The 17,614-nt window shown below is 46.6% G+C and overlaps 2 protein-coding genes across 3 annotated transcripts; both read left to right on the top strand.

Annotated features, from left to right (window-relative positions):
* The first annotated feature begins 1,749 nt into the window (after positions 1-1,749).
* LOC118473188 (ethylene-responsive transcription factor 3-like) lies at positions 1,750-2,703 on the top strand. The gene has a single exon (XM_035961950.1). It carries the CDS (start codon positions 1,964-1,966, stop codon positions 2,459-2,461), a length of 498 nt encoding a protein of 165 aa, XP_035817843.1. The 5' UTR covers positions 1,750-1,963; the 3' UTR covers positions 2,462-2,703.
* An 8,525-nt stretch (positions 2,704-11,228) lies between these two features.
* Positions 11,229-15,634, top strand: LOC100279551 (uncharacterized). Of its 2 annotated transcripts, NM_001152548.1 has the most exon segments (7): positions 11,628-11,824; positions 12,022-12,072; positions 12,229-12,357; positions 13,516-13,621; positions 14,115-14,156; positions 14,239-14,295; positions 14,482-15,634. In NM_001152548.1, coding segments are annotated over 7 exon segments (1,392 nt in total). In that variant the 5' UTR covers positions 11,628-11,675; the 3' UTR covers positions 15,340-15,634.
* The last annotated feature ends 1,980 nt before the right edge of the window (positions 15,635-17,614 follow it).

Below are 17,614 nucleotides of genomic sequence, written 5' to 3'. Positions count from 1 at the left end.
GCGCCTGTCACCCTATGTCAGCGGCCCGGCCGCGCGGGGTCCTGTACTCATGTCGGGTGACCACTGCTGGAAGTTTATTATCTTCTCTTTCTTTTTGGAAATTTCATGGGTATCCTTGAAATGACAATAGGGATACCATAACGAGCTGTATATGCTTATCTTTGTTTTTGTTTTGCCTTTTCTTTGTTCAAAAAAAAACCATGATTAACCTCAGGGCCGTGCACAACCACGTGCACGTTGTGCGGCTGAACAGGACCCCTATGTTTTTGTGTCCTCTAAACTTTTATCTATGATTAGGTCATTAAGATATAGCTGCAATCTACTGGCATATTCGTTTGTCTTTAATTCGTACTATTATTTTCTAGTAATGCTGGACTATCAGTAGCCGTTGACATTGACTGTGGAGTGTGGACTCCCGGTGCGCATATAAATCTCAGGTCATTTTTGATAAGACTGTGGAGCGGCCGGTTGCTCCGGAACGCGGCCCACTTCAGCGAAACGCCGTACCTCACCCATACCTCTATTGATGAGCGGCCGGCGATATACGACCAACCCGCTGGCCGCTGCGCGGTCCACTCCCACCCACCCGTGCTGCCCCCCCACTCCACGACACGCTTCCGCCCACGTGAACCAGCGGCCAACGGACCCATGACACGTCGGGTGCCGGCGGTGTGCCTGTTCACACGTCCTCCTCCTGGTCCTCTAGCTGCTAGCCTGCTAGTCCCTCGCATGTACTATTGGTTATGGTTTAGAATGTAACGTAGTCTCAAAATATAACTTTGATCGATATATTTTTAAAATTCAAATAAATCTGTAATATATTTATATTTTTGTAAAAGTATTTGTTAAGACAAATTGATGCATATAAACATTATATTTCAAAACTACATAATAAAATAGTTATTTATTGTTAACATTTTTAAAATTTAATTTAAACATTGTAGAACTAATAAGACATTCGACTATTCGAGGGAGTAGCCGAGTGGGACAGGGACTCTGGGAGGGGAGGGACATAGGGCCTGTTTGGCATGGCTCCAGAGCAAAACTCTAAGGAGGAGCTGGCCAGAGCATGTCAAACACCCTAACTCCAGAGTTGTAAACTCTATGGAGTTTTTGGAGCTGCAGTACAATTTTTTGGAGTACCTCTTTTGCTGCTCTGAAAACTCCAAAAAAGCAACCTAGTCATGGAGTTTTGAGTTATTTACCCGCCATTGCCACTGGTTATGAGAAACAATCTAAACTCTGGAGCAGAGCTGCTCCACCCAGAGTTTTAGAGTAGAGCTGCTCTGGGGTGTAGCAGAGCCATGCCAAACACACCCATAGTTGGGCTGTGCTCCGTCCGAGCCCCGTACGTAGGTCATTTGTCTGTCTGTGTGGGCACTGGCCACTGAGCAGTGCACGTCGTTTTTGGTCCTGTCTCCGCCACCTTTTATTGCTCGAGGCGAGTAGACGACAAAACAGTCAGAGGGAAAGGAAAGCGGGCGACAGGGATGTGCATGCATGCAGGTTTCACTGGCTCGTGGGTCCCAGCGAAGCGGCTGGAAAGGTTGCTGCTCCTTTCGGCGCCGCTAGCTTGCACGCTATGCAGCAGAGCTGGCGTCACGATTGACGCGAGAGTTCACTCACATGGGGGATGGAGACGGGGTGTGCACCGTGCACAGCACAGCGTTACGGGTGGTCCCGGCGACACGTCAATTGTCGCGGCGGATGTGCCGTGTCTCCTCCCTCGGCCACCCGCTCCGGATCCCAATCCCAACCCGATATGCTGTCTCTCTACGGTTACGAACGACCCGCTCCATTTTCTCGTGTCCGGATCACAAAAGCCCGACGTAACTGCTCCCCACAGTGGTCTCCATTTTCTTCAGCCTTCAGTCCCTGACCTTGCGGAAAGACCACCACACCACACGCACGTTGCTGTACCTGTAGCCCAACAAGCCCTACACCTCTCAGCTCTCGGTCACAGATGGATCCCACGCCACGGGCAGTGCTGAGCCACAGCAGCAGTGGCGGGGCGAAGGGAGGAGGAGGAGGAGGAAGCCACGCGCACTACAGGGGCGTGAGGAAGCGGCCGTGGGGCAGGTACGCGTCCGAGATCCGCGACCCGTGGAAGAAGACGCGGGTGTGGCTGGGCACGTTCGACACCCCCCTGGAGGCCGCCCTCGCGTACGACCGCGCCGCGCGCACGCTCCGCGGCGCCAAGGCCAGGACCAACTTCCCTGACGACCACGCCGGGCAGGGGCAGCTGCAGCAGCAGCACCTCCGTCGGCGCCAACACCCGCCGCCGCAGCACGTCTCGTTCGGAGGCGTCGGCGTCGACTGCGCTTCTCCGTGGCATTTCGTCTGCTTCCAGACACCGACGACGGCCCCGGCAACCGAGACACCGTCAACGGCACTGGAGCTGGGCACGGGCCGAAGGTGCGGCGGTCTCCCCTTCGACCTCAATGAGGCGCCGTCGTGCTGATGCTCCATCGGACTGTGACGAGGCAGCAGTGGCGAGCAGGTGAGGGCTCAGGGCTGGGCTGGCCGCTGGTGCCTGGCGCTGGGCAAGGGGGTCAGCAGAGTAGTGGGGTGCACCACTGGTCAGGCTAGCTGTAAACTGTACATATGAGTGTATATTTAAGGAAAGCTTAGCTTAGCTGCTTAGGCCTATCTTGTTGGGCGGCTTGTTTTCGTTTAAGGAGTTACCACTTCTGGTGTCCTGTGTCGGTAATGGTGGAGAGGATGCTTGTTTTACTTTCACCGCAGTCCGCAGGTGGTAAAACGAGCCGCCGGGTTTAAAAGCCGGGCGGTACGTACTTGGGTAGGTTCGGCTGGGTCCTTGATCCACCGACGGCGCGCTGCGAAAATGAGCTCCCGTGCGGTCGTCGTGCGTGACTAGGGCCCACGCTGCTGTTCGTCCAGAGCACCCCTCCCCCGCGCATGCACCAATTCGCTGCCAGAGCGGAGTGCAACGTCGTGCACATGGTCTACGGATCCCTGGCATGGTGCTGCCGTGAGCTACGTGACGTGACGTGTTTTATGTTTCACAATGCTAATTAGCCGTGCGAGATGGTGTGTGCACGGGCGGCCGGCCAGAGACACTTGTATATCTTGTTACAATGTTCGGTTATTCTAATTATATAAATATTAGATCGGATTAGAATAAATTAAGAGAGATGGACTTATTATAAATTTATACCCATATAATTATCTTCAATACATAATTCTCTTCCATCTATATGGATTAAGAGTAAACCGAGTGAGTCTTTATAGGGCTTCCTTTGGAAGCAAGCAAAGTGATTATAGGGGATTGAGTGAGCTAAAATCACTTTCTATTCAATTTCTAAATAATAAAGTTTTTAGCCTTCTCAATCGTCTCTAGTTCTCTTGCTCCTAAATAAGCTATTAAGATATATGTGACCACTCTCTTTGTGCAGACAATGGTTTTAAGTGCTTGGCTGGATGATGGAGATTGGCAATGATTGAGGTCTATGTGTATATAACCTCTTGATACGTAGCTAGATAAACGCTATATTTAGAAATACAATAAAAGAAATATAACTAAAGACGATAAAATGTGCCATAGTCTAGAACTGAGAAATCAAAGTAGCCACTAAAGTTTAAAATACGTGACTACATGTAAAAATGTAAGAACTCCACACCCCCCCAAAAAAAAATCATTTTATACATTGACCAATAGTAAGCGTATAGTATGACATTTTGGGGTCGCTCGACAGTTTATGCCATCTCGTGTTTTTTAAGATTTTATAACTAGTTTCTCTCGGAGTCAAGATCTGTTTAATATTAAGGTTTGTTTAGACATAAGAGAAATGGTCGAAACTTGAGGGATTTTAGCCCGATTAATCTCTCCATTCTTCTTACTTCCAAACACATACCTATGATATGATTGGAGGAGTATTCTCAGCTCCATGGTGCAGTTGAAGAAAGCCTCAAATATGGAGTCCGTTCTACTCATCATTTTTTAGTTCGATTCTATTAGAGCCCGAGCTTTCCTTTTTCTTGCTATAAAGTGTTATAGTAACAAACAGTGTCGTGTGGTGCTATCAAAACTAAAGGCTGCATCTTTGAACAGACAAGTAGGGAGCAACACCATAAATTTGAAAATAGGACCCCGTTTAGGGCTCCTGTTGTAAATGCTCTAAGGGGAGCTAGTTTTTTTTTAATAAAAATCTCACCAACGTTTGGACATAAACCAAGGCAGATTTGGACATTTGGTCCATAGTTCAAATTTACGCTTACTTGACCGTGGGTATCGGAATCTTTCCGGGCAAAAAAAAAACGCATGTAAGACTTCGCAAGGGCAAACTGCACGCACCATCTACATGGGCCACGATAAAAAACCAAGTTTAAGTTGGGTTACGAGAGCTCACAGTATTGGGCTGGGCTGCCTCCCTGCGTCGTCCGGCTTCTTAAATAGGCCAATTTGTCGATGAACCTGAACCGGGCTTCATTCCGAGAACGGGCTCTGGTGGGTATATTGTTATATTTTCTATTTAAATGTCTAATTCGCGTTAACAAAGCTTGTTTGGTTCAACTTTTTCTGACGATATTTTTTGAGAATCTGTCTTGAAGAAAATCTGAGTATCGTGAAGAGGAATAAATGGGACCATATAGTTTAAGATCTAGAAAGTGACCTATTTTTCTGTTGCGGCGACTCGATCGATTGTGTTTTTACATTGATTTTGGACCATTTTCAGCTAGGCAACTTTTATAAAAATAGGATGAAAAGCTAGACGTTTGTATGTCTACAGGAGCTTTGAGTGCCTAAAATCAGAAAAAGCTGAAGTAAATAGACTCAATTTTTGGATGAAAATAAACTTCAGAAGCAGCTCCTTTTGGATTCGAGAAAAAAGAGCAGTCCGGCAAGCATTCGATTTCGATTTAGTGACGCACTCACATCAATAATTTCGTACTTCATATAGAATTGGATAATTAACATTAAAACAATCTTGTTTAAATTATAATTGTAGCTTTCTTCGACGAGGTGAGTAGGCTGTACGCTCGGCAGTAATTCTCGTTTTAGATCAGTAGAGTCGGTAAAAAAATGTAGAGAATATAGAAAGCGCATAGTTGTCAGAGCGAATAGAGAATATGTAGTTTTTATATAGTTTTAGTCCAAGGCTAGAAATCAGTCGAGGAACAGAAAGCACATAGTTGTCAGAGCGGTGGACCTGAGAGGCCGAGTTGGCCACAGAGAATCCTGTCTCGGTCAAGGGGCTGCAGGGTAGCAGGGTGCAGGCAGTCAAAGTGAAGGCGGTGGACTATTAGTTTAAGCAGCGTACGTCACGGACAGAGGGAGGCAAATTCATCGGTTCCTTCTGATCCGTGCGCCAATTTATATTCCAATTAGCAACGTATTCCAATATTAATAAAGTATATGGTTCATTTCCACAGTAAATTTATTTTAAAATATTAACTTTAAGCAGCGAATAGGCTGATATTGTAGCTTTCTTGGATGAAGTGGTACGCTCGGTAAAAAATTAAACTAGCTCAAGGTCATCTAAATTTAATATAAGTAGTATTAATATCAACATCTCTAAATAAAGTTATTATAAAAAATATTCTATAATTAATTTACTTGGCTGCAACTATCAACTTGCAGATTATGGCTACTTCACCCTAATCATGTAGCTTAACTAGGCTAAATCCAGGTCTAAACAAATCTGCATGCTTTTCATGGTGTTTGGTCTCATCATTGGCTGCCCATCTTGGGGTCCCAAGTAGCTCAAGGCTCAAGTTAGTTCTTTTGTGAAACGGTGTGCAAAACGATATAAAAATCAAATTGGCATATATATATTTCACTCGCAAAAACGAAGTAAATTAAGATGTTGTCAAGCTGCACGAGAACTTCGAAGAAAAAAAAGGGACTAATACAATTAGAATGTTTGTGACTTCGAAAATCAACAAAAAATTTATGGTTCAACATATAGATATACTCTAAACAAATGTACAGTTCAAACCGAACGATGTCCTTTTAACAATTTACTTCGGGTGTTTTGGAAGGGTGTGTACAATAGCATACCTTACTACTGCTATTGTCAAAGTAACGAAACCTACCACTAGTACGGCTTAGCCATTGTATATGGTTGACACTGACGAGGCATCTCTCAGCTGCCACGCACGTGCGCACGTTGCACCCCTGTCCTAGCTAAAGTCGTCGCCAAAGCAACTTCCTAATCTGGAATTTACAAGCACACTTTCATAATTACCAGCTTCCAAGCGAAACTACTGAAGTCATAGTACCGAATATCTATTATTACAATAGCTTTTTACATGTGCTAAATATATAAAGACTTAAATTTACCCAAAATCAAAATATCACAAATTTCATTAAAATCTATAGAAACGGTAATGCTCTCTCCATCCCAAATGATTATTTCTTTTAGGTCTTGCTTTTTATGCCTATATTCAAATGAGTGATGATAAATCTAGACACACTTATAAAATACATACATCAAATAGTATATGAAACAAATAAAATTCTACAACAAGTTTTCATTTGGAACAGAGGGAGTAATACTTATATATGCTTTCGACTAAGTAGCATCATTGAGCTCATAATCAAATATATTTACTATTTTACTCGTTTGATAGATATTAATACTCTTAGTAAATTTAGTTAAACCTAGAATGATTTGACTTTTGATAAATTTGGAACTACGTATATTTTAGGAGGGATGAAGTAGATACTTTGAGTTTACTTTTATTCATATAGAGTTCTATGCCAAAGTCATCATCAAAGATATTTTTCAATACACTCTAATTAGTGGCTATAGGGGTGGATCCAAGGGTGAGGTGGGCAGAGGTGGAGCCCTCTCTCCCACCTCCCACACAATGAAGCTCCCCTTGAGCTCCTCTATTTTGTTGAAGAAGGAAGAAGATGGATGAGAAAAAAGAGATGAGAATAGAGGGGAGGAAGAAGTAAACCCCACCTTGCATTCTATGCTGCACCTCCCATCGAATAGGTACAGCAGTGGAGGAAGGAATATGACTCTTTAAAATTAAAAGAAATGACAACCATCGGCCACTCTAATAATTTAACAAATTTCCTTCCCATTGCAAAGTTGAAACTTGATACTCTACGAATAATTTATTCAAGAAATTATCGCTAAAATTATTAATATTTAGATTTTGTGTTATAGATTACACTCATCTCTCTAGGGTCTTTCTTTTTTTCTCAAGATTTATCATGCAACTCAACTATATTTGCGTGCATGAGTAATTAAAATACATTATGGATGTTCACTTAAGAACTTGTAAAAATGTAAAAAATAAAGAAAACTATATTAATATACATAACAATAATTTATGGATGTTCTCATTTAGATAAGTATATACATTTAAATGCAAGATTACAATATATCTATACTGACTGTGTAATAGCAATTTACCTTTTTATTTAAAAATCTTTTAATTTATACTCCCTTGGTCTCATAACAAACAAGTTTCTGAAAATTACTGGACAGGTTAAATTTTTTGATAAGAACATATGTACCTCTATGCACTATTCTTACCTTTCACTGTGGATATCTCTTGAATTTGATAATGATGTATTGCATGTGTCTATGAATAGTTTGTGCATTAGAAGATGGTGTTTCATTTTCACGTAGAATATTGTTTATTTTAGTCAAAAAAATTTAAATTTTATTTATTTAAGGATGTAGCGACTACATTTTTCAAAACTTCCGCATAAACAGAGATACGTCAAAATTAACTATGCCTTCTCCACAATTCTACGGAAGTTTTGCTCCAAGACCAATGTACAAGGATTGCGGAGCCGGTCGGCTAGCCGGAAATCGGTCCCGGCTGATTGGTTCTTGTAACCCGTTTTGAGTTTTGAATTTGAGATTCTTTATAAATTTGGAGAAAAACGATGTAAATTTTTCATAAATACTATGGATTATTTCATGAGTTTCGGCTAAAACCAAATTCAAAAATACGCAACCAAATTTAAACTAAAAATCAAACAACATTCGAAAAAACAAAAAAGTAAAAGTCTTCTAACCGGACCGAGGTCCATATGACCCAGAACACACATTTAATATCCTAAGCTGCATCGTCACTTGCCCAGGCCACTTTCTCTCCTCTGCCGCCAAACTGCGTCCGCCCAAGCTCCATTCTCGTCCGTCGTCCGAGAAGACGTAGCCGGCATGCGTCGTCGACTAACTGGCCGGCGGCCGGCTACGCCGGTTAACCGCGTGGGGTGCCTGCTCGTCCGTTTGAGCGGTAAGCCGCTACTTTGTACCGATTAATCAGTCGACGTTACCGATTTATTGAGTGCACTATCTGGCTAGGCAAGCACCACGCGGTTACGTTTTGGGCTGACGAGCCGCCGGTTACAAGTGGTTAATCAGTCATGAGAAGCGGCTATCCGGGCGGTGAAACCGATTAATCGGATGATAATTCTGATTGGACGGTCAATAACTAGGAGCTAGGGTTAGGGAGATAATGCTGATAATCGGCTAACGATGCTGATTAGTTAGTGGTGCTGGCGTCCGAATTTTTTGCATTTTGGTCTTTCAACGGAAAAAAATTCACGTTTGGACCCTAAAAAAATTTAATGTCATTTTTGGACCCTTTACTCGGCGCCGTAGCCTGTGGCGCCGAGGTAACACAGCTCGGCGCCATAGGCTATGGCGCCGAGGTACGTGCTGCGTTGGCACAAACGGACGTCATGGCGCCGACGTGGTACCGAGCTCGGCGCCATAGATCATGGCGCCGAGCTCTGTTCTGTACAAAAAACTTGTCTAGCTCAGTTGGTAAAATACATGGCTCTTAACCATGTGGTCGTGGGTTCGAGCCCCACGGTGGGTGTTTTTTAATACTTTTTGTCTTTGTCACTTATTTATTTTTTTGTTGTCCATATTTTTCGTTTATGTCGTTGATTTGTCCGTCATGATTTATTTCTCATCCAATTTTATTTTTGTGAGTGATTTGTTTATTCGTCCAGATTTTTTTTATCCGGCGAGCACAGCAGCTGTATATGCAGTAAATTCTAAAATATATCATCTATGAGACAAGTATATAATGGAGTATACTTTTATTTAGTGCAGAAGAAAAAAGATGAATATGTGTGCTTCTTTTTAGTGGGAATATGTTATTATGTATTTAAAATTTATGTTCAAAAGAACTCAATGAAAATATAATATTTTTATTTGATCACGATTGAAGTAAGAGTGTTCTCATTTGATTTTTATTGTGGTTAGCTGAGCAAACAAGGAGAGAAGTTGACGGCTTGTGAGCACTGTGGCACACAGCTGCTGTGCTCGCCGGATAAAAAAATCTGAACGAATAAACAAATCAGTCACAAAAATAAAACTGGATGAGAAATAAATCAGGACAAATAAATCAGCGACATAAACGAAAAATATGGACAACAAAAAAATAAATAAGTGACAAATACAAAAAGTATTAAAAAACGCCAACCATGGGGTTTGAACCCACAACCTTAGGGTTAAGAGTCTTATATTTTACCAACTGAGCTAGACAAGTTTTCTATATAGAATAGAGCTCGGCGCCATGATCTATGGCGCCGAGCTCGGTACCACGTCGGCGCCACGACAGCTGTTTGTGCCAACGCAGCACGTACCTCGGCGCCATAGCCTATGGCGCCGAGCTGTGTTACCTCGGCGCCACAGGCTACGGCGCCGAGTAAAGGGTCCAAAAATGACATTAAAATTTTTTAGGGTCCAAACGTGAATTTTTTTCCGATGAAGGACCAAAATGCAAAAAAATCGGTGCTGGCGTTAACGTTGGTGGTGTTAGTTGTGGTGGATCACAGATGGCTCCGATACATTTCATAGGTACCATTACATTTAGTTCTCAATAAATTAGTGATTGATATCTAACCATGTGAAAGTTCCCTTTGTCTAGGAACATAATATGTATGTTGCCTAGAGGGGGTGAATAGGAGAATAAAAATTAACACTTAATAACTAGAAATTCTTATTCTACTTGAATACTAGATTGCAATTGAATGAAAGACACTTCGAGTAGGCTGCAGCGGAAATGAAGTTCATGTATCAAAATACCCTGCACTTCAAATACAACTTACACCACAATTAAGTTTTGAGGTGTAAGTATAAAATCAATTAAGATAGAGTGACATCACACAACCAAGAGTAGAGCACGATACAATGATTTATCCTAAGGTTCGACCAAGACTAAAATGCTTGTCTAGTCCTTGTTTGAGTTAGCCACACATTGGTTTGGAGTCTCTTTCAACTCCTTCCTCCATTTTCTCAGTAATGTCAATGCGACACATAGAGCCTTCCACTATGTCACTTATCAGTTACAACGACGCCGCGACTGCTTACAATCTTTTCGACAACACTCCAACAAAGTAACAATGTTCAAGATCTTTCTCTTGCTCTCAACAACACTTTCTCTCTCTCTAAGGCTTATAACTGCACCTCTACACAAACTAGATAGACACAAAAGAGAAGGAGAGAAAGAATATAATCACTTGATGTATGGACTTGTTTGCTTCACTTGTGTACTTCGAATGGGTGACTAGAAGTCCCCTTTACAGCTCACAAGAGAGCCCCTAGTCGTTGCCCCTTCCAAATAGAAACTACTGAAAAGTTGCCCTAGCTGCGGGGGCACCGAAATATCCAGTGCGCCTCCACACAATGGTCAGTAGATCCTTGATTGGCCGCCTTTCCCTTATGTGGGGCACCGGACTGTCTCTAAGGAAACTACTGAAAAGTTTCCCTAGAGAATAGTTTATTTTCTCTAAGGGAAAATGATAATCTGTTAGAAAAATGGAAGGGTTTAAATAAATTATTAATGAGCTCCTGCAAAATCTCTCTGTTATTAATGGGATTTTGCAGTAGCTTTTGTAGGAGAGAAATTAGTGCACTTTCCTTTACTGAGCTCCTGCAAAATCCCCGCGCTGGCGCTGCCTCTCTCAGTCCCAGCCGGGCCTGCGCGAGACGTTCTGCGCGGTGCGCGCGTTTCGTCGTCGCACGGTCGCACCGCAATACCGAGGCAGGCTGCGACTGCGAGGCGCGAGCGGCGAGCCCGGCTGCTGGAGCGGTGCAGCGTGGCATGGGTAAGCAAGCGGCAGAGAGAAAAATAAAGCTGGCCGTAGAAGGGGATGGGGGACCCGGGCGGGCCGCTTTTACTTTTGGCGCTGCCAACTTCTGGGCCGCCCGCCAATTCACAGAGAGGAGAAAAAAAAAACCAAGAAAACATGCATGGGGTGCCGTGACTCTTCTCCGCCCTCCCTCGCCTTTCGGTTTACCCTCCCCTTGCCCAAGTTAAAAACAGCAATCAGAGAGAGAGAGAGAGAGAGAGAGAGAGACAGGCCGCAAACGGAGAAGAGACACGGGAGAGAGGGAGGGCTCGCTAGCTAAACAATAACCCTCACTCTCTACTCTCTAGCTAGCTAGCCTCTCAGCTCAGCTGTGGTGGGGAGAAAGACCGGACCGGAGGAGAGGGCGATCAAGAAAGGTTACCGGCCGGCCTAGAGGTAGCTGCTAGAGCCGCCGAGCTCGATCGTCCGACTCCGAGAGCTAGCTTCCGCTTCCGCTTCCGCCCAGGGCAGTAGAAGCGTTTTTACGGCAACGCTAGCTATAGCTAGCGCTGAGAGAGAGAGAGGTGGAAGTAACAAGGCCGGTAGAGCAGGCGGAAGCGAGGGAGCGGCAGCTGCAGGCAGGGGTGGGGGCAGCAAAATGGTGGGCTCCGGCGCGGCTGGGGGCGGAGCGGATCACGCGCGGAGCAAAGAGGCCGCGGGGATGATGGCGCTCCACGAGGCCCTCCGCAACGTCTGCCTCAGCTCGGACTGGACGTACTCCGTCTTCTGGACCATCCGTCCTCGCCCGTATGTGATGTGTGCCTCTCCCTGTCCTTATTCCGTCCGGACACCGACGAATGAACTCGTCCGTCCTACTATAGCTAGCTATTGTCTTTGCTCTTCTCTGCTTGTTATTATGCCGCCGTCTAAGCCCACAACACAAGCCCCAGTTTGTCATCACAGGCACAGCGAGTGATGACTGTGTACTATTTCCCTGCATGCAGGCGGTGCCGCGGCGGGAACGGGTGCAAGGTCGGCGACGACAACGGCAGCCTGTGAGTGTGCCTTCAATTCCTTGCATTGATGATTGTCTGTTTCCGGCCTGTGCCGCTGCGCGCTGCCATGCTGCTGCCGGTGCTCATCGCCAGCCAGATGGATCGAGCTACTAATCCGCCCGTCGTCGCGTCTGCCGGCCGGCCGTGCGCTGACAGGATGCTGATGTGGGAGGACGGCTTCTGCCGGCCGCGGGTGGCGGAGTGCCTGGAGGACATGGACGGCGAGGACCCGGTGCGCAAGGCCTTCATCAAGATGTCCATCCAGCTCTACAACTACGGAGAAGGGTGGGTACTGGACTACGACTGGGTAGGTGCAGTGCAGGCGGCGCACGCACGCAGGCATGGCAGGCAGTCGCGTTCGATCGAGTCGAGTTGAGTCGTGTGCAATCTCTTCCCAATCCCCCGGCTTAATTAGCTAGCTTGGCTGGCTCTGGCTGCTGTAGCGCTAGTATTAGCTATAGCTAGCTAGGCTCCACGACGACGACGACCGTAGGTAGAAGCGTGCTAAGCTAGCCGCTGTGGTGGTGGCTGGTAGGTGACAGTGACTGCACCGACTAGCCGCCGGCATCCTCCTCTAATCAGCCCGGCAACTTCGCGCGAGACCGTGGCGCTGCTGTTCCCTGTTCTCCGATTAGGACTGAGAGGAAACCCTGTGCGTCGAGTGCGATTGACGCTAATAGTCGAGAGCTCCTTCATTAGTGCGCAGCTTGATTTGGTTTGGACGGAGGAGAGAGGAGAGAGAGAGAGAGGAAAGCAGGATGCCCCGGGGCGGGATGGGATGGGATGGCTGCGTGCGCTTTCATCTTTTCACTTTGTTCTGTCCCGTTCTTACCGCGCAGAGCTTTTGATATACTCCAGTAGTAAGTAGTAGTATTAACCTGCGTGCCTGGTAATGGTACTACTAGAAATTAATAGTAATTAGTACTGACCCGCGTGGGAGTAGGCGGTAATTATGCTGCGGTGTACGGGCGGCGAGCTCGACACGGCCTGACGGGCAATTTTCAAGTCGCGGCTGAGGACGGGCGCTGTCACGTGAGGGACACGTTGGTTGCGGGTGGGGCGGTGCCTCGTGATGCTTAAACAAACAAAACAATCCGTGGGTTAAACCGCCGGATCAACTCGTGATTAACATATTCACGGCTGTGCCTGTGGCTGTGGTACGGCTACACGGCTCCTTTTTAATTTGATTTGAGAGGACGCTAGCTGAGCTGGGTGGGCGTCGTCAGAGTCGCGTGTCACACACACACACACACACTCTCACTAGCTGTCTGTCAGTCAGTCAGTCCGCCGGTCGGTCGGTCGTTCTTGGTCAGTCGCTTTGCCGTCGTGTACTAGCGATAGCGAGCTTTTGGGGCATGCAAACGCATGTGAATCATGAATGATGTGCTCAAGACCGTGGGTCTGATTTTGGGTTTTGGACCCCCTTCTCCTTCCTGCATGCAGGCTGATGGGAAAGGTGGCCTCTGATAAATGTCACAAATGGGTCTTCAAGGAACCTTCTGAATGCGAGCCCAACATCTCCAACTACTGGCAGAGCTCTTTCGACGCAGTACGTAACGTACCCCCATGCATCTTCGTCGTCATCATCAGCTGTGCCCCCTCTGCACTGCATCTTTCTCTTTCTGCAGTCTCTCTGCCACCCCTGCTGCTTTGGGTTAAGCTTCCATGCACGCCACAGTAGAGTAGATGATACTACGGAACGAACGAGCAGCTCCTCCATCCCTGCTCATCGAATGTACTTGCATCTCTTGTGGCACAGTGCTGCCAGCCATGCCCTGCCCTGCCCTGCCCTGCCCTGCCGGGTGCGTGTTGGCATGGCCCGCCAGGTTTACAGGACAGCACCGTGGTGGTTTTTTTTGGAGTTTTTACTTGCATTTTGCACCCATCTATATCCTTGAAAAAGAAGAGAAGAATTGGATGCTACATCTGTGTACCAATCAATCGCCTGTCACCAAGAATCAAACGCCACGAAACAACGCAGTAATAACCTTTATTCCTGCGCCGCTCTTACCCAATTCCCCTGTCGGCTTTTGCTGTTGCAGCTTCCTCCGGAATGGACCGACCAGTTCGCATCAGGCATCCAGGCAAGAGCTGGTGTTTTGGTTTTATCTGCACAATTCTCGTTAGTCTTTCTAATCAATCAATACGATCTGTTGTTGTGTGCAGACCATAGCTGTGATCCAAGCCGGGCATGGCCTCCTGCAGCTGGGCTCCTGCAAGATTGTGAGTGCCAATTGAAGGCCCCCCTCTCTCTCTCTCTACCCACCTGTTTCTATCTACGCTTGACCTTTCGTTTGTCGTTTTCTTCGTTTGGTCGTCGACGACGTGGACGTCTCTCAGCGTCTCATACGGAAGCGTAGCTACCACTAACAGCGACGTGTGTGTGTGACTGACACTGTGCGCGCGCAGATACCCGAGGACCTGCACTTCGTGCTGCGGATGCGACACATGTTCGAGTCACTCGGCTACCAGTCGGGCTTCTTCCTCTCCCAGCTCTTCTCGTCCTCGCGGGGCGCCTCGCCGACGCCGACGCCGCCATTCCCGCTCAAGCAGCCGCCAGCAGCTCCGGCCGCGCGCGCCCCGCCGCAGCTCTTCAGCTGGCCGGGCCACCACCAGCCGCAGCAGCTCCCGTCGCCCGCGGGAGCGTCGCCGCTCTTCCCGCCCGGCCCGGGCGCGTTCCACCCGTCCTCCGCGCGCCCAATGCCGCCGTTCCCAGGCGGCAAGGACGAGGGCCACATGTTCCACCTCCCGCCAGCGGCGCACCACGGCACCAACAAGCAGCCGCCGCAGCACATGGACGAGCACCACCACCACCAGCAGCAGCCGATGGTGGGGGCCGGCGGCGACGCGCCCGACGGCGACCTCCGCTGGCCCAACGGGCTGTCCTTCTTCACCGCGCTCACCGGGCGCGCGGACGACGCGAAGCTGCTTTTCGGCGGCCCCGGCGCTGGCGCTGGCGCTGCGGACGACGACGACAAGGCGGCGCCGGACGCGCACGGCGGGGCCGAGAACGTGGAGGAGTACCTCAGCCTGGAGAGCCACTCCAACAAGGCCAGGAAGGTGGAGAGCCCCGCGGCCCAGAGCACCAACAAGTTCAAGAGGAGCTTCACGTTGCCCGCGCGGATGAGCTCGTCCTCGTCCACGTCAGCGTTCCCGTCCGTGTCGGCCTCCACGGCGCCGCCGCAGCAGCAGCAAGCAGGGATGGAGTATCGAGGGCCGCACGAGGGCGGCGTCTACTCGGACCTCATGGAGACGTTCTTGGAGTAGCTATAGCTAGCTAGATCCCGTAGCATGCATGATCGATCGGTTCAGGGTCACACACTACGACAAGCGTACGCTGCTTTTTGTTTCTCACCGCCCTCCGTCCCAAGCTTTGTTTCAGGTTTGGAGTTTTAATCGCATAATATGTTTAATTAGATTTGTGTGTGTATTTTTTTAATTTTCATCGTGTTTCCCCCCTATTCCAGTAGTTGTCGTAGCTGCTAGCTAGATCGTAATGCACAAAAAAAATGGTGGAGTACATGCATGCATGCATGCAAGAAGAGCATGAGTTGCTTCCATTATCATGACTGGCTGGCAACTCTGTGGTGCAACCGCCATGGCGCCATGATGAGGAGGTACAATGATATGCAACACCCAATAATATGGGCTTTTTGTCGCGAAAAGCTACAGGCCAGCTTCCGTTCTGCACCTCGAATTTCTTGTCGTACCAGCTGCTGCGTGCACAGGAGCAACAGGTATCGATGGTCAAACGTATGGTGGTGCCGCTGTACCGGAAATCTCGGTATAGCCTTATAGGCACGACGACACTACTGCTGCTATTTGTCGTTCCGGCACAATCAGCACTACGGCCCAAGCGTGCTCGTGCTGGTCTGGATCCAACATACACAAGTATACATAAACTAACACGGATTGTCCATGCAATTTTCATATAACATATATCCCTCACATAAACTACTCACCAAATATATATAACTTCATATGAATATAAATCCAAACTCTAAACAATACAAGTCCAAATTCATACATGACATAACAATATAATTACAAGATATAGACTTGTCGAGTGTGTTTGAGCATCTATTTCATGTAGATCTATACGTATCTTATGTGTAATGTGTACACTTTTATATTGAACATGTATGGACTTTTATACGATTTTTTGGAGTTTAAACTTCTATTTTCATACCGGCCTACATGTATTCAGTGTGTAATTTATGTGACAGACATATAAGTTTACGGAAAATGCATGGATAGTTCAAATTTATATTTTTACACAGCCAAAGCAATCTTTATTATGAACTATGGAGTTTAAACTTGTATTGTATGAAGTAGTTGTTATTTCATATTTGTATTATAGTTTGTAACTTTCTATATACTGGAATTGTGTTTTCAATGTGGATTAGTATGTTTTATGTGATTTTGTTCATCACATTTGTGAGTATATTATTAGTCATTGTGCAACGTAATTTGAACAATTCACAAATATATCCTGTCAAAATTTTGAATTTTCCTAAACCGAACAACACTTCTCACCGAGAAAACGACGAACGTCGTCGAGAAAACAGCGAAATCCGTCGAGAAAAACGAAATCTGTTGTTTCCAAAATTTGACATTGCAAACCGTTTGAAATCTACGAAATTCGAGCGAAATTGCTTGTTTTCTCGTTCTCGGGTGATGGTGAGAAAGGAGGAAAAAACAAGAAAGTTAACCTAAGAGCGAGAGAGACGAGTTTCGAGGGCATCAGGTGGAGGGAGGAACAAAAACGGTGGGGACGTCTGCAGAGCAAAGGAGATTTCATGTCTAAGGTTTGTTCAAAAGGTGTATCCAATGGTTTGAGGAAGACATAACAGTTTGAGAAAGGTCTGTTAATTATCGTGAATCTGAAAATTTGATGTGACATGGACTATACTTTAGTCGAGAGAACTAAATACTTTAAATATAAGTCAGAGCTAGTGCTAGGGATTAGGTCGGACCGGGCTGGGCCGTCCTAGACCCATCATACTTCGAACCAAACAATCTCAAGCCAAAAACGTGTCGTGTCATCATAAAAAGTGCTAGGCTGACACTAAATCACGCCGTACCTTCCTTTGGCTGTGCCGGTCCAAGTCCGGCCCATATATCTGGACCACATAAAGTCCATAACTTTCTAAATTAAAGATATTAAACAACGTGAGCATCATTTGACCACATAAAGTCAACAACTTACTAAATTAAAGAAATTAAACAATGTGGGCCTCATTGGGCCATGCCGAGGACCCGAAGGGCAGGAATTTGAACCCGGTATAGAGTCGCCTTCGGGTAGTGCTATCCCGCTCCATATTATTTCACGTTGGGTAATAATTTGGGCTCCTAATTTTAAGTCGTGCTCGTGCTGGCCCACAAAATCCGACCCATATTCTCGGGACTAGTCATGGGTGTGGCCATGCATGCTGGCTCATTGGATATGATCAGGTTAGCCATTTATAGTAACATCCTAGCTTCGCTCCCGATATGTGAGGGTGCGCACTACTCTTTACATGAGATACATAAAAGTCTATAA

The sequence above is a fragment of the Zea mays genome, chromosome 8 (genome assembly GCF_902167145.1).
Source record: "Zea mays cultivar B73 chromosome 8, Zm-B73-REFERENCE-NAM-5.0, whole genome shotgun sequence".
Classification (NCBI taxonomy): Eukaryota; Viridiplantae; Streptophyta; class Magnoliopsida; order Poales; family Poaceae; genus Zea; species Zea mays.
Note: the sequence above shows the minus strand (reverse complement) of the source record. Positions and strands in the feature narration are given on the sequence as shown.